This window comes from Danio aesculapii, chromosome 4 (assembly GCF_903798145.1).
Source record: "Danio aesculapii chromosome 4, fDanAes4.1, whole genome shotgun sequence".
NCBI lineage: Eukaryota > Metazoa > Chordata > Actinopteri > Cypriniformes > Danionidae > Danio > Danio aesculapii.
This window is the reverse complement of record NC_079438.1, coordinates 42,434,064-42,457,382: the sequence shown is the minus strand read 5'-3', so window position 1 is coordinate 42,457,382 and position 23,319 is coordinate 42,434,064. Positions and strand designations below refer to the sequence as shown.

Genomic DNA, 23,319 nt, shown 5'->3' with positions numbered 1-23,319 from the left:
TGGTTTTAAACATTTGATTAACAGAACTTAAGTTTTCGGGAATATGCTTTCACCGGTTAAAGCAATTGTCATTTTTATTTTAACAGAACAATTAGCATTTTGTTTGCAATGTTAAGTTACTGCACCCAAAACAAAAAATAAAGTACATTAGTCACATTTTAAAATAACTACTGTATAATTTTAGCAATCTGTGCATTTAACAATAAAGACTAACATTGTAGGTTTATTTTAACTGGGTGTAATACATTTTCTGGTCACAGATAGTAAATGCAACTCCTAATGCAATTGTCAACTGTAACTAGTCCAACTATTGTTAAAAATGATTAATTTTATGGTTAAGCTTAATTTAACAATGCTTTTACCGCATGGTTCTACATTTGTCACTACCCGAAAAATCAAAAACATTCAGACAGATCTGTACTGGTTCATTAGTTTATTAATTTAATCTTACACACACCCTCATCAACATGACCAACACTTACAGCACGATTCAGTAGAACGAATACATTTGTGTGGACCTCACTTCAGCCCCTTCTCCTCTTGACTTAAACACAAAGACACAAGAACGTCCCCTAATGATCTCGCTAAATTATGTCCAGACATACGAGAGGTGTTGCTTCTTTCTTCATTGCCCACACAAGTGCAAAGACGATCCCTTTGATCATTCGCTTCACAAGAAGAAACATTCCACATTTTGGATTACAATGCCTACTTTAAAACACCACTGGAAAATACAACACTTCAAAAGCAAGCGTATCCAAAAGCAAGTGAGAAGAAAGGACAGACACGGAGCTGATTTCAGAGTGTGTGCAAAGTTATTAAAGGAGTGTGAATGGAGTTATGGAAAGGAAAAAAAAGTGGTTGCCCGTGACTGATCTACAGGTCTTTCAGGTCTTTTTGGATGCCCCACAGAGTGTCTGCGCTGCTCTTCAGCTGGCCGATTTCTCCATCGGTCAGGGTCATGTTGATGACGCTGCCCACACCGCTGCTGTTCAGCACACAGGGCAGACTCAGGTAAACCTCCTCGTTGATGCCATACATGCCCTGTAGATCAAACAGACACGAGGAGGTCAGTAATGGAGAAAGTGGAGTAATCGCTGGATTTTTCCTCACAAAAACATAAGTGTACAAACAAACACTTCTCTATAATAAAAAGGTTTGCAACAAGACAAAAATCAACAACAATAAATACATCAAATAAGAATTAAAACTGTTAATAAATTTACATTTGCTTGTTAGACACAATGCCAGCTTCTATGGCTATTTTCATGCTGAGATAAGTTTTAGAAACTAATTTCGAGAGGATCACATGCTTAAGATTGCACCGCATTATACAATTTATGATGAGTCACCAATCAGACGATTGCTAAGCCACTATAAATACCCTAAGTTCCATATTACAGCCATCTTCGTTTTGAAGAATCCCCCCTTCCACCCCTACTCCTTTCCTAGATGGGTGGCACGGTGGCCCAGTGGTTAACACAGTTGCCTCACAGCAAAAGCGTCACTGGTTATAGTCCTTACCAAACCAGCCGACATTTCGGTGCGGAGTTTACACATTCTCCTCATGCTCACGTGGTTTTCCCCCAGTTTCCTTCCACAGTTCAAAAACATGCAACTAACTGAAAGTTAATTGACTAAATCCAAATCGGCACAATAGCATGCTCCTAGTAAATAGTTCTCTTAAGAGCAATCACTTTCTGTTCATTGGCTCTACTACAGCAGGGGAATTCTCAAGATCTACCTAAGCTCAAACTCCCCTCTCGCCTTGTAAACGGGAGGAAGCCCTGGGCTCAAGGATTTTATGAGCTCAGGGCTCTCTCCTGGGACAGCATGCCAAACAAGGTTTATAAATCAATAATCAGCAAAGTGTGAACTCTTGAAAAGTATACATTATTATAAAAAAGTACATAGATTATATTAACGTTTTACAATTCATTTTGTTTAAAAACGCCAACACCATTTGTTTTATTGGTGCCAATTAAAAAAACTAAAAAGAAATTAACAAAAAACAAACAATATATAAATGAAAAAAATAAAATAAAATTGCTCAGAATTAAAGCCGACACAATCTTATTGAACTATTGATATTTAGAGTCAAAACAAATATAGCATTGGGATCTTCTCGAAGAATTAAATACTTATCCTGGAGTGACAAATTCTACAGTTTTCTTTAACCAACATTAGGGCTAATTTCATAGAGTTTGTTTCTAGTGTGTAGATCCCATTCTCTTTGCCATTAGTCATTAACATAGGAACAAGGTGTTCAAAAGGAGGTACTGAGCAAATTTGGGGGTTTGTCAATTTACTTTTGATGGATTCACATTTGAAAACAACTCCTTTAAATGTTTCTCCAGATAAAAAAATTATCTGATAACATTATCTGATAAGCAATACTGACATTTTGGAGCAACTTGGTGGTCAGAAATAAGAGGAGGTCATTGATTCAGTGAGGTGCGGCAATATGAAAGTGTTAAATTCAGCTCACCTTCACCATGGTGGACACAGGGTGGACTCTGTTCAGGTTCTTCACCAGAGTCTCTGTCAGGTCGGCCACACTGAGGCCGATGGCCCAGTTGGTGTATCCCTTCAGCTTGATCACCTCATAGGCACTAAGAGAAGTATGTAATTTTATCATTATTTACAGCAAGTCATGTTGTGTGTACACTAAACTATAGTTTTGCAACTTCAAAACTGTTTAGAGAATTACTTCATATTATTTTGGAGTTTGACAGATTAAACCATTTGGAGTAGAAAATGTTGTATAACAAGACTTTTTTTTTTTCGTCTTTCCCTTGAAGAGTGCATTATATTTTACTACTCCTACTCAGCATTCAGCTTAATTTCAAGGCTTAGCCAAGCAAGTCTTTGGACAACAGTGGTTTGTTCTGTAGCAAATCGAAAAATAAATTTAAGGAAGGTAATAGACCAGTTTTTTTTTGTTTTTTTTTTTTACAACCAAAGGAAATGAGAAAATACTTTCTCTAGATGAAAAATATGAGTACAAACAACATTAGGAATTAATTCCACATGAGGGCTAATGTCTTTTTAACTATATATATATATATATATATATATATATATATATATATATATATATATATATAAATAAATAAATAAATAAATAAATAAATAAAACAAAATAAAACAGAATAATGGGGAAAAACTATAAACAATTCACCTGCTCAACAGCACTGGTTTTGATTAAACTATTTATTAATGTATAATCTCAACTGCCCATCAGCAGGATTAGAGCACACTACAGATTCTTACCTGTCCACAACCATCTTGTGAGCTTCCTTCCAGTTTTCAGCATCTTTATCGGTGCCAATGTCAGGATTGAGTTTCTGCAGGCTGACTCCAGCCACATTTGCCCCGCTCCATACAGGAACTATTAAACAAAAATACATCAACATTAAAGAACAAAAACACAAATATGACTAACTCAAATTGAGTCATATTAACAGTGTGTCCACGTTATTTTTCTTTCTAGCAGCCATTTAGTCACTCTCTGGTTAATGTTCCTCTTCTGACTCACCACTGGTGTCTCCGTGTTCACCCAGGATGTATCCATTAAAGCTGCTGGCGTGGATGCCCAGCTTCTCTGCCATGATGTAGCGGAAGCGGGCGGAGTCCAGGTTGGTCCCGCTGCCAATGACACGGTGCTTTGGCAGGCCACTCAACTTCCAGGTCACATAGGTCAGAACATCCACTGCACAAAAAATATAAAAGATTAGAAATTTACTTCATTTAAATGTAAAGAGTTATTATATAGATTATTAATAATAATAATAAACAATGTAATTAAACTACAGAATTTTGCCAGGTCATTTTATGAATCAGTTATCAGCATAAACTAATTTGTTGACTAAGGTTTTAGTGCTATGGTCACCTGGATTGGACACCACGACGAGAATGCAGTCAGGACTGTATTTGACAATCTGAGGGATGATGTGTTTGAAAATGTTGACGTTCCTCTGCACCAGGTTCAGTCTGCTCTCGCCCTCCTGCTGACGCACTCCAGCAGTCACCACCACAATACGAGAGTTAGCGGTCACAGAGTAGTCTATCAACCCAAAAAATAAAGAAATATCAAAACACAGCCACTCAAAATCCACATGACTAGGAGTTATCTGTGAAGGCAAAATATTTCAACATACAAATTTCAAAATAGACTTAAAAGGACTCGTTTATGCTAAAATGAGCCCCTGCTGCTATGTTTACTTGTGAATTCTGTAAATATTTTTTGCCTAAACTGTGGTCCTTGGTAATTCAGAAAATGCAAGTTAATGGTTACCATTACCCATTGCTGCTAGTGGAACCTGATAAAACGCTTGGGTCTTAAAATAAGCCTGTGCAAGCAACTGAATTTACAGGGTGCTTGTGATGGTCATGGGAAAAAAAAAACCCACACCAGAAAGGCTCAGAACAATAATAGGAGCCTAATGGAAAAAAAAAATCTTATTTAAAAATATATATTTTTGTGTAAACCATACCAAATGGTTTACAAAATTGCTTGGCTTGAAAGTTGCTTCTAATTTTATTGCATATTAAAGAAAAACTTTAAAACCTGTGTCACTAATAATATAATATATATATATATATATATATATATATATATATATATATATATATATATATATATATATATATATATATATATATATATATATATATATATATATATATATATATATATATATATATATATATAAAGTCATCATCTATAAAAAGTCATAATTTTTAATGGTCAATCCAATTCAAAGGAAGTGCATCCTACCCTTGTCAGCCACAATCTTGGGTGTCTTGAGGAAAAGGCTGCCATGCTGCAGATCCAGCATCTCTCCCTTCAGTCGGTCTTCCACAACATCAACCAGAGCCAGTTCATCTGCAAGCTCCTACAACACAAAGAGAAAAATAAAATCTGTATTACTTCAAATGATCAGTTTTAGTATGGAGTATAAGCCCAGTTCAAGAGTGGAGTTGCATTTTAGACCTAATGCAGAACAGTAGTGTCTCAGAGCCACAAAGCAGTGTTTTGTTCCTGAATTAATTTGTTTTAGAAAAACTCAATGAACTCAGTCACTTATTTCATTTCTAATGACTTTGGAATGAATCGTTAACATAAATGATTCAGTGAATCATTCAAGACAGGGACTTGCTGCCAAATACAGGCGATTTTATTGATACACAACAGGGCCCAAACATGTTAATGTTGCAGCACCAAAACAACCACAGCAAAGTAGTGTTTAAACTGTTACCACAAAAAGAGTGTTAATTATATCAGTTTCACACACCCAATATTTTTTAAAGCACAAATACCATCAAAACGCAAAGTCTCTTACCCTAAGCAGGACGCTGACAGCACAGGCCATGCCCACCTGCCCCACGCCAACAATAGTAACCTTGTTCCTAGGGGGCTCAGCGGGGCCGCTGGCCAGAGGAGTGATCAGCTTCTGCATTACTGAGGCCATGATCCCGCTGGAAGAATAGGACAGAGCACACTTACAATGAGAAATATTATTATGTGCAATCTGTTCGCTCTCTGCTCTTATTTGTACACAGTAATTAATGTTTCTCTTAGATTTACTAACAGCATTTGTACATTTATATTCCTCTTGTAAACTTTAAAGTGATAGTTCAAATAAAATTATTAACCCTCAAGTGGTTGAAAACTTAAGGTTTTTTTGTTGAACACGATGATGTGTGTTGAAGATTATCAGTAACCAGAGGCAACTGACGTCCACAAAATAAAAAACAATAAAAAAACAAAATACTGTGGCTGTCAAACTAGTTTCCAACACATTATTCTTGTTTGTTCAACAGAAAAAAACCTCAAACTGGTTTGAAACAAGTAGAGGGGAGCAAATTATGACAGAATTTTAGGTGAACCATCTTTTTTAGTGGGTTGAGGTGGTTATGGTCAAACATCAAAGCTGGGTCAAGGTAAGAAGGTCATCTGCACTGTGTAAACCATTACTCCATACTGGGAAAACTATCAATATCCTGGGTTCCAACAGAGGTCTGTTTGATAATGAAATTAGCTTCAGGAGTCACATGACTCTGCTCCCTGCTTGCTAAATCTAGACTTACTGATTGAGTGTTTCAACACACTGCACAAATTAGGCAATATGAATCCATTTCAGTCAATGACATGTCAATGAGTAACACAAAAGGCAAAAAAAAAAAAAAACACCCTTTAATAGTAAACTAAATTATAAATGCACTTCTAGATGGCAGATACAAATAATGTTTAATATTGTTAGATTTCTATTTATTTGAGTTCATTTCAGTTGACTAGACAAACCCTGATAAGGCTTATGAGCCGCACACACAACATGCTCTGTTGTGACACTAATCCCCAATGGACTGTGTGGATTATGTTGGACGTCAGATATGACTTTAGAAAATGTTAAGATATTGTCCTCATAAAACGTCTGCTCCCTTGGCAGTATAGCACACTGTAATGTGGCTTTATCTGTAAACCTTATCTGCTACGTAGCATAATTAACTTAGTGAATGGAGAACATATCGTTTTATTATCTGATATTGGTGTGAAAAATACTACATGAAGCCTAAACAGCACTAAAGACTAGACAGAGGGACCACTTTCATGAAATCAATCATTAGAAATTCTTATTTGGTTAAATGCAAAACGGTAAATAATAGAAGACCAAATTAATTAAAGAAATAAATGGAACAACAACAACACTAACTAATTATTATTATTATTATGTGTTAATTAAAAAAATAATTTAATATTCTGAAAATCACTACAGGTAGCTAGATAGTCGAAATATAATGATGGAAGTTTAAATAGATTAAAATAGCTTTGAAATGTTAGATGTAAACACTGACCTGACATATAAATATATATCTTATTCAGAATTAGACTTAATTACACAAATAATGGTACGCAAATTTGTGGCTTAAATATAAACGTAAACCATTTCATTATAAAACACCTTAATAAATGTTTAAATTCAAAACAAAATGCTCAACGCCAAAACAGTGGATATACTGGTTTTAAATAATAGAAAGCTTGTTAGTGCTGTGCACACAATAAATTAGCGTTAGGCTTGCTTTATAAATAGGGAAATATTTAACTTCTTTCGGCATGCATAAACCCTATTATGACGCAACCGTCCTTTTGACGTCCTTGACGATAGGGATGCAGCAACTGCGTCCAAAAACAAACATACATCCTAAAGTAATGATGATGATAACCGATCAAGTGTTATTTTAAGCGTCTCGAGTTAATCATACATTCGTAGTTTGGCCTCCATCCACATCAGATCATCCTAAACAAGGCCAAATTGACGTTCAGCTAACACTCGATTCCTCCATGATCAAGCGTGCACCAAACACAAACGGCGTTCATCGAATATTGTGGCTGGTAAATACTTTAGTTTAAATACAATAGTAGTTTTTAAACTTCAAGATGTCTGGCACGGAAGTGTTGCAAACATCATTTAACCGCAGATTTACGCTCTTCTCTTCAATGTCATCCACGCAAGCTTTGCATCGCAGCGTGACGACGGTGCGTGTTAAACACGCAGATCGAGAACATTTATTTAGATGCAAAGCAACAAAAGAGCCATTCAAACATATACATACATTTGTTGCAGGAATGTTAAATGAAAATCCTTAGCTGCAGGAAGGGCAGTGAGAGCCGCCGAGCACCGGTGAGAGTGAGCGCGTGGTCGCGTGACGCGTGGACGAGCAGAATTTGAGCGTGCGCCGCTACGCAAAGTGCGTATGATCCACTGCTACAACTGCATGCGATGCCCTTACTGATATGAAGAATTTGAGAACGACAGACCTGCCCACTTCTCCCTTCAGGGTTGTCAAGGATTTCATTGTCATCATGAAAAGACTTCCTATATATTGACCTTGCTACTTATTGTAATGTATAATAATAATAACGCAATATTTTGTTAATGATGTATTACATGCTAAGCTGTTGTATCTCAATCAACACTATGCACAGATAAACAATCTATAGGCTGAAGCTATATATTTTATGTGGGTTGTTGTTTTTGCCCAATGGAGTTGTTGGAAGTGGAACTGGTTTGTGTATGTGTTACGCAACCACCTTCAAAGGTTTTGTTCCTAGTAAACACATCCTGTAGCTGGAATACATATTAACCCAGGCATTACATTATGAAAACCAAGAAAATATACAAACAAACACAAGCAAATGTTCCTCACATTTTGCTATATAAAATGTAGACATGCTCTCATTTAATTAGATAGATAGATAGATAGATAGATAGATAGATAGATAGATAGATAGATAGATAGATAGATAGATAGATAGATAGATAGATAGATAGATAGATAGAAATAATTGTTCATGCACTGACACCTCAGCAACAGTCTGCCTTCTCCCGAACAAACAATACTTCATTAAATCCTAAAAATGTGGACCAATGAGGCCTCTGTTCCTCCCACAGGCTTGTCCAATAAGATCATTTATCATTCAATGACATCTGAACAGCATTACTGTAAACACACTCATTATTTGCTTATTATAGATTATAGAGGATCACTGTTTGTCTACATACATCAAGCAGTGAAGCTGAAATATGATAACTGGAGGAATGAGGAAAAAATAAGCAGAGAAAAGAGCAAGAGTGAGGAAGAGGAGCTGTGTTTGTGTCAGCAGGGATTAAGGGACACTGTAAAGGTTGTGTAATAGTCTGTTTGTATTACATAACAATCAGAGCCCCTCCAGGTCTTGCTGTGAAGCCACTAAAATAAGATTTTAAACTCTCTAATTATTCCCCATTGTGTTCTTCCAACCAGCATACAGAAACAGAAAGTTCATGTTTTGCTTTCCACAGAATAAAAAATGAAATAATATTTACTATTTACTCATCCTCAAGTAGTGGTACCTTTTTTTTTTTTTTTTTAAGGTACAAATTTGTACCTAAAAGATCCATATTAATTCCTCAAGGGTACATATTAATACCTAAAAAGTACAAAATTGTTTCTCTTAAAATGTTTAGGTACTAATATATACTATTGAGGTACCAATATGAACACAAACATGTACCTTTTGAAAAGGTACCACCCTAGTGACAGCTCTCGTACCTTTATTTCTGAGAGTGTACTCAGATGCGGAGAGGGAAGCAGTTCATAATGTAGAAACAAGAAATGAGTTGGATCAATCAGAATCCTTTCCACCAGATTAAGGACACAATTCTCATATAAAACTTGATTAAAACATTCATCCTGCCTAACAATTTTCCATCCTGTCATTAAGAGATGGATCAACTTAGATTTACACTGTACAGGTTGCCAAATCAGTGTGATATACCTGACGATGCTTTCAAGAACAGCTTTGTAAAACAACATAATCTTCTTGTTAACTCCAAATAGACGTAACCTCCGTAAAAAATCTCTGTGTAAACAGGAGCAAACACACTCTATGTGTGTTTTCCATGTACGAGAACTGTCAATGTAAATGCCCAAGTACATACATCTCTGAGTAATATTGTACAACCACTTGACGATGATCACCTATACACTTTGGGCCAAAACCATCTCTTCTGTTTTCTTAGTATTTATTTTTAGCTTGTTTTGATCACACCAATCAACGAACAGGCTAATTTCTGACTGGTAGATAACACATATAAGGATATGTTATAGAATATTGCAAAACAGTAACCACTGACATCCATAGTCAGAAAAAAAAAACTATGCAAGTCAATGGTTACTGGTTTCTTTAATACTTCATTCGATTAAAGTTTATCTGTATAGCACTTTTCACAATAATTATTGTTTCTAAAGTAGCTTTACAAAAGGCGCACATTAACACTACATTACACTTAAAATCAATCTTCTGGCTTCAACAGAAGAAAGAGAAAAATGGAAAAAGATAGATGAGTAAACGACAGAACTATATTCAACCATTCATAACTGCCATGCTATTTATCTAAAAAATAAAACAACCAGTCTTTCTACATTTAGTTTTTTTGGTGTCTAAAAATGGCACTTAGCAAACACTAAAGTCCAAAATACAACTGGTCATTTGACTTAAATTAGTTATCAGCAGTCAGTTGTGAAATTTAAAGCTCAATATTTACCTATTGGCATGGCTGATAAACATATTTAGCATCCAAACACCATCATTGATAATTTCACCTCATATATTCCAACCAATCACAGAGCACGAACCTTTCACCCATCAAATCAGTGGCCAATCACAGCAAGCTCTGGATATGAGGCAACACTGATACAATAGTAAGTTGTAAAGATTTATAAAGCTGAAGTATGCAACTCAAACATACTATCAGCTTTCTTCATTGATTTCTCTGTATCTTAATGCTTCCCTTATGGAATATTCCAGCAGCTGTCGATCCTCTGGTCATTAATGAACCCGTATGACCCTGCTGAAAGACTGCATGCTATTTTAGACTGACCTTTATGAGTGGAGGACTTTAACAATGGAGAGCGAGACAGACGCATTAACACACACTCACATGCACAAACACACAGAGGACGGTATTTCATCACACTGTTCTTAGTAGTGGTGCTGGAGTAGAATCCACAGGTTTTCTTTTCTCTTCTTTTAGCTTATATGTCATTTTTATTAACATTTATTGAATGCAAATAATAAAACAACAATCTTTTTTAGTTGCTTTCTCTTTTACTGTTGATTGAAAATTCATGAATATGATGTGATGTAAGCATATATGAATGTAATCTAATGAGAATAATTCAGTTTCACTTCTTTTTTCACCAGTACATTGTTTTGGTATAATTAGGGACAGAGCACCTACAGTTGGCAAAATGGCTCGACAGCGCCACCTATGCATATTTGACAGAGTGGCCCTCGAGCTTCGTTTCACACACACGTACGAAAATTGAGGAAATTATTATTTTGTTTCCAATATATTTATTATAATATATTTTTCAGTTTGCGTATTACTTATATTAGGTTACACAACATAGGGTAGTATAGTAGTCAACATTTGATAAAAAAAATAGGTGTTGAATAGTTTTAGGACCACTTTGATTAAAAGGTTTGATCCACTTCAAATGTTGATACTAACAACCATCTAAGCACAGCAAACATTTGATCTGTTTTCACTTGTTTTTAAGAGCGAAAACAGCTTTAAGGTGACAACTGCTTAGAGAATTCATAAATATAATATAACACAAGTGCAGATTATGTAGTATGACAGCATGTTTATTACAGATTTTAACAAAACATGATTTATAATTAGTGCTATTTTAGTGTCACTGTCTAACGTAGTTTGCATTAATATTTTAAACCAGCTTTTATTTCAGATTTTAGTTTTTAATTTTAAATTGAGTGCAGCTTTTAGTAATTTTGTGGTGTGTTTAGTACATTGTTATTACATTTATTTGGAGATGTTTATATAGGTTAATTTTAATCTAGCTATTTTAGTACATCAAATTTGACTAAATAAAATGAGAAGTTTTAGATGAATAAAATTTTAATTACCAAATTATTATTATTTTTATTTGACATGAAAAATGTATTTTAATAAACAAAAATAACTTGCTGTCATTGTTTAATTTTAATTTCAGTTGACATTGCTTTTGTACATTTACAAAATGTGTGTTTTTGTATATTAATAACATATTAAACACTTTAATAAATTATTTTACTTACTTTAATAAGTTATTTTTTGAACATTATGTTTACTGGGTTTTTCCAAGTTAAACACCAAGTACAAAAAAGTACAGAACAATCTAAATAGATCTTTCATCCTAACATATACTGCCCTATACATGCACCAAACCTTCACCCCTGGTGCCACAAATAAATCTTAAAATTTTTAATAGAATTAAACAAGAAAAACAAAGACAGGTTCTATAATAAATATATATAAGTTATTATAGAAAAATATTAAATACAAATTTTAAAAAGAGGAAAAATCAAATGGAAAAAAAATAGTTGAAATTTTGTAGGTTATTATTTTTTTTTGCAATATTTTGCTTGAGTTTAATTGTATTATCTTTCAATTTCTAAATATGTTTGGTGACTAAAATAGAATTTTAATAAATATATCTGTTTAATAAATCTGTTTTGCTTAAATGCACCACAGTACATTGTCTATATTCACTGAGAAATTGAGAAAAATGGGGTGTACTCAATTATGCTGAGCACCGTGTATATCTCCCATTGGCCTAATACTATTTTGAAATATTTTTGGGGTTTAGATTTACTCCTCCATTCCAGTTTGTCTGATTTATAAAACCAAATGTGGTTTTCTCCAGCAGATGCAGTGAAATGCTGTGCTTTTACCACACTCCTGATGTCCCGCTCCTGCATTACTCACTCTACAGGTGAAGGTGCATGTGGAGCCATTACACACTCAATGCTTTTACCGCAGAAAGGTGAAAGTAATACAAGCAAAGTAAGAGGACGCAAAACCACAAAGCCTTCATTTCTCAGAAATCATCTTTGCCGTAAGCAAATGGGATATAATGACAACAATAGAGCAGCACGGACTTCCATGAACAGCCCGTCTTTCCCCTCTCAAAAACTCATATCAGCCCAGAAAGATGGTCATATGTGAAGCGAATGACCTCGCTCCTGCTTGCCGTCCCCTGGTTTTTAGAGCTGAAAACAGACTGGATTGAGGTCAGAGGTCAGCATTTTCCTGTTACTCATATGAGAAGCTGATTAGGAGAAGAGAGCACAGGCTATTGTGACCCAATGACACTCTATTAGTCACTCAATGTGACTGGAGAACGCTAGAAAACATTCACAAATGAAACTAATTAAAGCTGGATTGTAATCATGTGATGAGCAGCAGCTTACTTTGTCTTTTGTCCGCTGAGCTTCTATGAAATCGAATGTTTAAACTTTCATTTTAATGACCATTTATTTAAATGTAGTGTTGAGTCATTTAAAAAAAAACTGAATTTCCTATTTTCCTTTGTAAGGCAATGCTTTACAGCTCAACTTTTCTTAACAGGTTTTTATGTTTGTAGTCTTTAGTCTTCTATATTTTGTTTTAGTTTGAAATCAATATACATTTTGAGATATATTTTGGTCATTTGTATTATTTTAAACCACTTAATTTCCTCCGGGTGCTCCGGTTTCCCCCACAAGTCTAAAGACATGCACTATAGGTGAATTGGGTAAGCTAAATTGACCATAGTGCATGTGTGTGAATGAGTGTGTATGGATGTTTCCCAGTGATGGGTTGCAGCTGGAAGGGCATCCGCTGCGCAAAACATGCTGGATAAGTTGGCGGTTCATTCCGCTGTGCCGACTCCAGATTAATAAAGGGACTAAGCCAAAAAGAAAATGAATGAATGAATAAACCACTTCATGTATTTTTTATATTAATATATATATAATATATTAATATTTCAACTTATTTTTTAAGTTAGTTGTTAGGACAACATAAGCAGTTTTTGTCTAAAATGTCTATTTTATTGTTTTGAATTAGCGTTCGCTTTCATTTATTCCATTTGAAATGAAAGTGATATTGTTATGTGCGTTTGTTAATTTGATTATAATTTGTTAATAATTTCTCTATTTATTTATTTATTTTTTGGCAAAACGTTTTTTTTTTATCTAATAATTATATTTTATATTCTGGCATTGTTTTTAAATTTACATAGCGATTAATTAGCCATGTTATTTAATAAAAAAAAAAAACACTTTGTAATGTCAACATTAACAGCTTTTTATGTTTAAGTTTTACATCTATAGCATTTAATCATTTTATATCACCTTTATATGAGCAGCACTTATTAGCAAACGAGTTTAATAGTTTTACTAAACAATAGCAATGGAACCATGGTCTATCAAATCAAGTAAAGCCTTAATAAATGCATCTATTGCATAAAAAGAAGCCTACATTCAAACTAAATATAAAACATGCGCATACAATACCCTAATTATTGGAAAATATTATAATTTGGCCTTGTTTTGACAAAACACCTGTTAGCACACACACACTTTGTAGTTTTATTCTTTAGTTTATTGAAGAAATGTTATTGGAAAGGTACTAATTTGGGCCACTAAATATGATTTAGTTTAAATAGTCCAACATTCACCAAACGAGAGACAAAATGCACAGAAATCACATTAAAGGGACAGTTGTTTGGTGTGTGTTTTTCCCAAATACAGATTAACAGCGGCAGTGATAGTCACCAATGTGTGTGTGTCTGTGTGTTTTTGGTGAATGTGGAAAGCCCTGTGAGTTTTGTGCAGTTCCTCAGATAGGAGTCTAGTAGTCCAGCAGCCCCATCTTCCTCTTGAGGGACTCGGGCATCTCTGGCGGTGGAGGACGCGGCAGGCGGAAGTAAACCTTCACCGAGTCGTAGATGAACCACTGCAGGGCCGTCAGTGTCCCGATCATGATGATCCTCGCAAACAGACCCTTCCACACGCCTGAGAACACAAAACACTCACTGACAACACTGCTCTCGTGACAATATTTCAGTGAAAATCCACACGCAATGCAGCATTATTGATTTGTCCTGAGGATGAAATGATGACGATGGAATTATGATTTGTTTATTGCCACATCAGCAACTTCAATATAGATCAATATCAATATAGATAAAAACATATTACATGATAAAATCAGCTTCAGAATACAATAAGAGATCATCTAAAAAATAAACAGAAAACATTGCATATGATTTTTTTTGTGTATATATATATATATATGTATATGTATATGTATATGTATATGTATATATATATATATATATATATATATATATATATATATATATATATATATATATATATATATAGAAGAATAATTGCCTGTAAAGTCACTAAAGTTACCCAAACTGCATTCTGCTGTCTTACGCTATCTGTTAAACTTTTGGTTAAGCACCAATAATTTGGGACAGAATAATAATCATTATTGTTATGCCTATTATTAAATTGTAGTATTTTCATAGCTATTTAAATGACCCCTTCAATGTGTACAACAAGAAACAAAAAGGAGCTTTGATACTCTGTGGAAGAATGAGTGCATCGATTACGTCAGGTTTCCACTTTTTTCGTGTGCTTGAATGTTAAAACGGCTCTCCGATGAATTGTCAGTCACAGATATGGCCCACTGCCAATTTGTGTTTGAGACCCCCGTTTTGGATGCAGTTTTCTAATGGGAATAATTCTAGGAGCAACAGCTGCCTCTTTTGGTTATAAAGAGTATTGCATATTTCTGCTCAGGTGTTTTATTTACAAACAGTAAAAATAAAAAAGAAACTAAAATAAATAAACAAATAATAATAATTCATTTACAAGGGTGAACTTTATTTTTTTAAAAGGAGGTTAATGCCTATACATTTTACTTGGAGGAAATATGAAGTACTTCTATAAGTAAATGTGTTACTTGTTTTTAAATACTAAAATGTGTGGGTTATGTAATGGAGATTTGTCTTTATTCATATAAACTTTAGTCCACAAAATGCAAAAAAACTATATAAATAATACATAGACAAGTATAAATTCAGCTAGTTGCCAAGAAATCAGTTTGTATGTAGTTAAATCTAAAACAACTAACTAAAATAACTTTTTCTTGTTCATGAATTTTTATTAGGTACAGAAGTCATTGACAAAATGATACGCCAGCTACTAATGTTTTGTCAAATCTGTTTAAATCCTGAATTTGCAACAATTATGTTTCATAATTGTTCTTCATGCAAATTGTTGTCTAAAAATCATACAGTTTTGTACAAATAATAACAAATAAAATCAACCATTAATGTCTTCACAGGTAAAATTATTACATTTGAGATCAAACTGTAGATCTGAACCTGTTTGTTTTTTAACAGTATCTCACTGACAGCTGTTGTCTGCTATGTGTAGTGTGTGTGTAGTGTCTGTGTGTGTGTGTGTGTGAGCAGTCCCTCACCTACGGGCCCCAGTCTTTTCAGCACCTCAGCAGCTGAGCTTCCCTTCTCTTTGTTCAGTACCGACACCACCGAGTCAGCGGGGTGAGAAACCACCGCACAGAACACGCCAGCTGAGGACACACACAACACAGGTTATATGATATGCATTATTCATTTCATCTTTTATCTTATGACATAAATGACAGTGTCTCTAAACAGGTTTCTTCAAGTTAAATTTAAGACTTAAAGACCATTATGAATGAAATGAAAAGGACTTTTTCTAATGGCCAAGTTATGTCTGTAAATAGTTTTTGTATTAATGGAAAATTATGTAAAGGGATGTGTTGCTTTAGTTTTCTTTCCCTGATTATGGAATTTAATTAGGAGAATTTCCTTTAAACATGTCTTAACAGCTGTTTTGAATTGTGTTTCTTTGCAATAAAAAAACTTAAATATAAAAAAAAGTTGTGTCGTGTGTCGGCCCTGTAGGTTAGCTTTACCTGGACATAGGTACATTAAGACCTATTTAAAATTATTTAAGACCTACAAGACAATATTTCATTGAATTTAAGACTTTTTAAGGCCTAAAATGTAGCTTTTGAACCTTAAGTCATCTTCTTAAGACTCTGCGTGAACGGATACACCCTGTAAACGTATTAAAATGTAATTCAAGTCAACTGTTTAACTTTAGGAAACCTGTAAAATAAGCCTTTATCAAATAAAGAGTGTTCATTTAAGGCAGATTAAGAACATCTTCAAAACTGTGCTGTTTGCTTTTACTCATTTGTGATGGATTAATAATGGAATTTGTCTACTGGGTTTCATATTTATACTCACATGATAACCAAAAGCCATGAACTAAGATATATTTCACTACAAATGTATTCATAACCAATTGTTTTATTTAAATGAAAGGTTAGCTTTCTTGTGACTTTACTGAATTAAAGATACAATTAATATTCACAGCATTTATTGCTCATATTTACCAATAATTTTGACCATGGCTCCATATCTATGCAAACTTGCGTAGATGTTTCTAATCCTTCATCTAAAGGCTGGGGCAAGTTTGGGGTTAACTTACCAATGTAACCGGCGATGAAAGTGACCACCAGCTGCTCTGGTTTGGAGCACTCACTGCGGGGTTTGGGTACGACGTACTTGTACAGAGTCTCCACCGTTCGCTCGAAACAGGCAAACTTCATCATGGTGTAGGGGATCTGCCTCAGCCACAGCGGATAAACACCTTTATAGAAGCTGCACAGACAATAACAACATCAGCAACCACTTAACACGCAGTCAGAGAGTCTTTGGAAGGGCCTCATGAGTAATGCAGTCAGCACTGTATATTGTACAGTTTGGTCAGTCTTAAACCACTGGTAAACTTTTTATACTAAAATAATAGGAAACTATATAAAAATAAAACATTTATGGATGTGTTAAGAAAGATTTAATAATCACTTGTCATCTTTGTGGAACACTTTCTATTTTTCTACTTCAATATGTAATATTTCATTCAGTGAATAATAATAAAGTACCTAATAATAATAATTTGTAATTATTTGTGAAATGTACTAGGAAGTGTATTTTTATTTTCTAAAAATTATGGGTTGTTTTAATACAAGCTTCAAATATGGTGGATCAAATATGGACAAAATCCAACCATTGTATTAGATTTTAAAAATGATTTTAGTCAAAGATTTAACACATCTCACCAAATTTGTGGCAAGCATGTTTAAGCATGTGCACTCTTTTATTTTTGTCTTTCTTTTTGTGCTGTATAAGCCAGCCAAAACAGCTTCTCAAATATGAAAAATGCAGGACATGACTTGAATATTGTCCTCTGAAAATGACTGGATTACTGTGGTTTACTATTGGTCAATCTCATGTGATTGCCAGGTTGTCCCACCCTCTTACCAGTAAACAAAGAAGAGATGTATTTTCAAAAGAGGGAGGTGGAGTTCTTTTCATTAAAAACTACAAAAGCACATAATGACAGTACTTTAATAATAATAAAGTTCCTATTTTCACTGAGACTCACGCATTCAGTCCCTCCTCGGCATGCATTTTTGGAGCGCACTCTCTCAGGGTGTTAGCGTAGCCTGGCTGCGTCTGAATTCGCACCTTGCACGCTTCCATAGGAGCCAGTGCAATATCAGCGAAAAACTCAGCACTGGCAGAGGCGGCCAGATAAACAGATGTCCTCCACAAATAAGCATTCTCCTGTTTGCCGAAAACAAACAAACAGTTTTACAGTTAGCGGGTGATCCATTGCTAAAGTTAATATAGATCCGCGGACGCTCACCTCTCCGAGCATGTCATTGTACAGGGCCTTAAAGACTTCATAGAAACCAAACTTGCAAAGGCCTTGCATGGAATAACCAATGAACGTAGGAGCCCAGCCTTTACCCAGCCCTCTGAAACCATCCTCTCTCAAAGTGACCGAGAAACCATTGAAGATGGACTTGTACTTCTCTGGGTCCACCTGGAAGACAAGAAGATGTGTTTGTGAGCGTTCAGGTACACACTTAGTCAAAAATAAGACCCTATTTTGTGGATTTAAAAGATAGTTCAGTAAAAAAATAAATAAATTTGGTCATTGTTTTCTTTATTATTATGTGGTTCCAAACCTTTATGAGATTCTTTCTTCTGTTTAACAAGAAGATATTTTGAAGAATGTTATAAACTGGCAGCCATTGTTTCCAATGAGTATTGAAAATATTTCTATGGATTTGTAAACACACTTCAAAATATCTTCTTTTGTGAAGAAAAAAAAGTCAAACAGGTTTGAAATGAGCGAAGGGTGAGTAAATGTTGACAGAATTTTCATTTTTGGGTGAACTATCAACAGTGTTAGGATTAGGAATGTTACTTTAGAAATGTAATGCGGATTTAAAATAATGTTAAAAGATTAGATTTGATTACTTTTCAAACATTTAAACCAGGCTGGGTTAACCTAACTGCAAGTGCTGGTTACTTCCACCTTTTAAGATGTCTTTAAATTAAGATCATATTAATTTAACTTTAAAGCACAGCAGTCACAAAATCAGACTTGAGCATTCCTGATCAATTCTGACATCTTTTAAGTCCATTTCTAAGGAAAAAAAAAATGATTTCTTACAATTGCACATTTCTTTCTCATAATTCTCCCAACAGACAATTGCGAGTTTACATAATGTAGCTCTGTGTAAAAAAATCAGAACAGCAAGATGTAAAATCGTAATAAAAGCAGGATAAATGTAATTTCTGAGCTGAAACTCAGATATGGTAATGAGCACTTGGTTTCTGAGACACGCTATAAGTGACAGATTAATCACAGCAGACTGGGCCTTCTTTCTGACCAATCAGTCATTTTTTTGAATTACCATTTATTCACAGATCCAGACAATTACAAAAGAGAATAAATCTATTGTAAAACTAACCCATTATTGACATCTAACATTGGTGTGAATTTTGATGTGTGTTTGACGACAGTATTAGTTGCCAATTTGATGTCATTTTGACATTAGGGAAGTCAAATCCAATGTAAATTGTAATGTCAGGCACTAAGGACAAAATGGTGAAGCTGCAGTGAATGCTATGAGAAAGCTAAGTGTTTTTCCCCCACTGACATAATAAATCAGAGAAATAAAACTTTAGAGAGATGAAACACACCTGGATGCGGCATTTAACGAGGTCGAGGGGCACGACTGCTGTGTGTGTGAGGCCGCAGCTCAAAATCCCACCGAAACCGCAGAGGGCGTAATATTTATTTGACCCATATTCACAGCTCACTTCTGCATCTGAGGGTGGAAAACACACATCAGATATTAACAAAATTTCATTTAAAATATCTTTAACTATCTCTGTGTGCGATACAGAGACAATAATAATGAAAACTTAAGACAAACTCTTAAAAAAAAGGTACATTGACATTTTCGTGACATTTAAGTCAATTTTAATGTGTTTGGAGACAAATGAAATGAAATCAGATAGAGGTCAAGGTCACCTAGCCTAGCTCTCTTTACAAATATTATAAGAGTTTATGACAGATGTAGAAATGTCAAAATTATAAACAATTTTGGGCTTTTTTTACACCCGAACTCTAATTTAAATATTGTATATTGTGTCTTTTATAAGTGCAGCAGACTGACAAGCACCAAAATAGCTACATTCATCAACCAGAACTACAGTATATGCAGTATAATTGTATTGTAGTCCGCAAACAATTTGGAAAGCATTTGTGATGCTGTTGTATATTTTTGCCTGCTTTCTATCAGTATGTCACTTCATTTATTTTCCTTTGGCTAAGTCCCTTTATTCATCAGGTGTCACCACAGCGGAATGAGCCCATGTTTTTTCAAATTTAGCTTTTTTTGATCAACATTTAATAGCCTTTTACATTCAGGTGCAATCTTTACTTGAGAAAAGGCATCTAGGAATTAGCCAGCCATGAAGATAGGGTAAAGTCTATTAGCCAAACGTCTAATCCTTGTGGAGGAGCTTAATTCTTTACCAATGGAACGACAAGCATTCGAATAGAGTTCATTTTAAAAATGGTAGCGACATTTCAGTAGGCATCTAAACAACACCAGAAACCGTTCTAAAAACTGCACAAAAACATACAATATTAATATCCATAAAATAACCACAAACAAACAACCTAACCAAACAATACACAAACAAAATACCAAACAATAAAATTAACAAAAACATCAAGTCAGATCACTCAAACAAAATAACAAATAAAGCAATCAAACATATCAAATTTGATCTTTACCAATAAATAAAACAACATATATAAAATAAACAAATATATATACACCTTAACAAAACAAAGCAGAACACTGAATTCCAAAATAATCTTACCATTATAAGATGCTGCAGCAAGTTTGCGTTTTGTCTGCTGTCTCTCTTGTTGCTGATCTGTTTTAATGGAAAAAAGCGGAGCCTGGAAAGGATTCGACCGTGCCAACTGTGTTAGGGTGTTTGGGTACATTTTTACCAGGGTTTGCTGCCAAAACACACAGGTGACAATTAAAACCACACACAAATTAGAAGTTCCTTTGCATACATTCCTCAAAAACACAACAAGCGCTTATCCATCATTTAAACACTTACAAAAATGCATGCTATAATGAAAGCGCACTCACTTGTTGGTCGTAATGCACTGGGTGCATGGACGGCAGGCAGATCTGAGACATCAAATGACCTCAGACTAAATCATCTTGACCTTCTGTGACGTCACTACACTGAAAGTTCACTTCTAAACGTCAGCTGTACCATAGCACCACGATGCTACTATGGGCCATCCTGGCATTCATAAATAACTCTGATTTATCAAAAAAATAAGTCACCACAGGTTTTTGTTAGAAATATGTCAAACTAAATTGTAGTAAGCGTACGGTTGAGCTCATGGTAGCGCGTGTGAGCTCATTACGCACAGCAGTGGCTGGATTAAGCCGATTAAACTCAATGAGACGGTCTATTCCTGGAGCAGAGCAGAGTCTTGTGCTGTAAGATCCTCCAACCTGTACAAGATCAGCGTCAGGTCAGACTTCTCAGTGTCTCTGTGAAGAACTGTAATGTTAACTGTTATGACAATATATAGATTAGGGCAAGTTGGTTTGAAGGACTAGTTGACCCAAAAATGAAAAAGATTGCAAAATTTACTCACCCTCGATGTATATGACTTTCTTCTTCCAGATGAAGACAGTTGGAGTAATTTTAAATTTGATCCTGGCTCTTCTGTGCTCTATAAAGGTGTTGTGTAGCTTTTAATCTGAAGCTTACAAAAGAGCAATAACCTATGGTAAAAATCTATTGACATCTGTTAGATGTCATTTTGACATCAAGGTAGTTTACAAGTATTTAAGGGATACAAAATCCAGTGTAAATTGTAATTTAAGATTTAGAATAAATACTTTTTTAATTATATAATTATATTTTGATACTTTTTGTAGGGCCGCCGCGGTGGTGCAGTGGGTAGCACGATCGCCTCACAGCAAGAAAGTCGCTGGTTCGAGCCTCGGCTGGGTCAGTTGGTATTTCTGTATGGAGTTTGCATGTTCTACCCGTGATCACGTGGGTTTCTTTCGGGTGCTCCGGTTTCCTCCACAGACTCATAGTTGACTAAAAAGCAAATCGAGCTATTGCAATACATTGGGCACGTTTTGTAAAGACAATGTTATAAATGCTTATGTTTTTGTATGTTTCATATATGTGTGTTTTTTAATTGCAAATATTTTTTTAAAAATTGTACTGCTTGATTTTTTCATCAAAAAAGTTATCTCAAAAAAAAAATTTGCTTAGCAATTTTTGGAGATTTGCTTTTTTTTTTTGCTCAATACTGCATTTTTTTGTTTGCAAAACTTTTATTTTTATTTTGCATGTATATATGGGCCTAGATTGACTCCATAAACAAAACCATTTGTTTTAAAACATTCTTATAATTTATGTAGTGTTAGATTCCATAAATCTATTAAGTACACAGTACCTAAAGAATAAACTGTAGTAATTGGAAAACATACCTACTAAATAAGCAGTAATTATATAACTGTTATTTAAAGAAAGTTTGTATATTGGTACAAGTGAAGGACGACAGAATTTTCATTATCAGGTACATCAACTCTTTATTAAGAGAAATGTCATAGTAAATTAGATCGAACATATATACTCACTCAACCAAAATAAACCAGTCAGATGAGATGCATGATAGGAAGTAAACCGCTTCTACACTGTACTCTTTCATAAGTACCTTAACCTCCAGTTTTATCCTACAGCACCTTATAAATGTAAAATGTGTACATGTTCAGAGTTTCAAAATTTCAAATGCATGTCTCCAAAGCAGAGTAACGGTCATAATAGCAAGCATTTTACTCGTTGTCAAGATCTACTCATGTAATAAGCTCTAGCATCATTTTTTTGGTTACAATGAGGATTTATTTGTTAACATTAATGCATTAAATTAACTAACAAAGAGAGTATTCTTGCAGCATTTGTTTACTTTATTAGTTCACCCAAATAGGAAAATGCTGCCTTCATTTATTCACATTTTATTGTACATGTTTATTGTTAGATTTTTTTTTTTTTTTTGTTCTGTTGAACACAAAAGATATTTTGAAGAATGTTGGAAACCTGTAACAAATGACTTCCACAGTATGTTTTTCCTCCTATGAGGGTTTATACACATTTTACTACTAAAATTCCATGAATTTTCCATGATTTTTCCAAGCCTTTCAAGTAAATTTCATGACCTAATGTTTCATGCAATGTCTACATATGTGTGGTAAAAAACAATGCATGTTAATATTTATTACAGCACATCGTAAAACGCACAACAATCTATTTAGTTTCAGCTTATATACATAAATATATATGTAAAATTGATTTAGATAATGCTTACACCGCACTAATAATGTGAAAGTAAGTGATTGGCCAAGGACAGAAAAGTAGTAAAGATAACTAACCTATTTTCAAGTATACAGATAT

At 34.4% G+C, this 23,319-nt stretch overlaps 2 protein-coding genes across 2 annotated transcripts; both read right to left on the bottom strand.

Annotated features, from left to right (window-relative positions):
* Positions 1-416: 416 nt before the first annotated feature.
* ldhba (lactate dehydrogenase Ba) lies at positions 417-7,768 on the bottom strand. Its single transcript, XM_056455724.1, has 8 exons — positions 7,618-7,768; positions 5,346-5,481; positions 4,781-4,898; positions 3,893-4,066; positions 3,539-3,712; positions 3,274-3,391; positions 2,489-2,612; positions 417-1,044 (listed from the first exon to the last, which is right to left on the bottom strand). Exons 2-8 carry the CDS (start codon positions 5,472-5,474, stop codon positions 877-879), a joined length of 1,005 nt encoding a protein of 334 aa, XP_056311699.1. The 5' UTR covers positions 5,475-5,481; positions 7,618-7,768; the 3' UTR covers positions 417-876.
* A 6,140-nt stretch (positions 7,769-13,908) lies between these two features.
* slc25a3a (solute carrier family 25 member 3a) lies at positions 13,909-21,525 on the bottom strand. The gene is made up of 8 exons (XM_056455067.1): positions 21,506-21,525; positions 20,698-21,359; positions 19,504-19,631; positions 18,155-18,334; positions 17,891-18,072; positions 16,934-17,106; positions 15,873-15,983; positions 13,909-14,389 (listed from the first exon to the last, which is right to left on the bottom strand). The coding sequence occupies exons 2-8, from the start codon at positions 20,825-20,827 to the stop codon at positions 14,226-14,228; spliced, it is 1,068 nt and encodes a 355-aa protein (XP_056311042.1). The 5' UTR covers positions 20,828-21,359; positions 21,506-21,525; the 3' UTR covers positions 13,909-14,225.
* Between the last annotated feature and the right edge of the window lie 1,794 nt (positions 21,526-23,319).

Excerpts from the sequence above, each read along its gene's own strand:
- ldhba (XM_056455724.1), bottom strand. The coding sequence starts at position 5,474 with ATGGCCTCAGTAATGCAGAAGCTGATCACTCCTCTGGCCAGCGGCCCC. Across the intron at positions 3,713-3,892 it reads CGTCGTGGTGTCCAATCCAG|TGGATGTTCTGACCTATGTG; the intron begins GTGACCATAGCA and ends TTTTTTGTGCAG. Across the intron at positions 3,392-3,538 it reads TGAACACGGAGACACCAGTG|TTCCTGTATGGAGCGGGGCA; the intron begins GTGAGTCAGAAG and ends TTTGTTTAATAG.
- slc25a3a (XM_056455067.1), bottom strand. The coding sequence starts at position 20,827 with ATGTACCCAAACACCCTAACACAGTTGGCACGGTCGAATCCTTTCCAG. Across the intron at positions 18,335-19,503 it reads TCGTTAAATGCCGCATCCAG|GTGGACCCAGAGAAGTACAA; the intron begins GTGTGTTTCATC and ends CTTGTCTTCCAG. Across the intron at positions 18,073-18,154 it reads ACAATGACATGCTCGGAGAG|GAGAATGCTTATTTGTGGAG; the intron begins GTGAGCGTCCGC and ends TTCGGCAAACAG.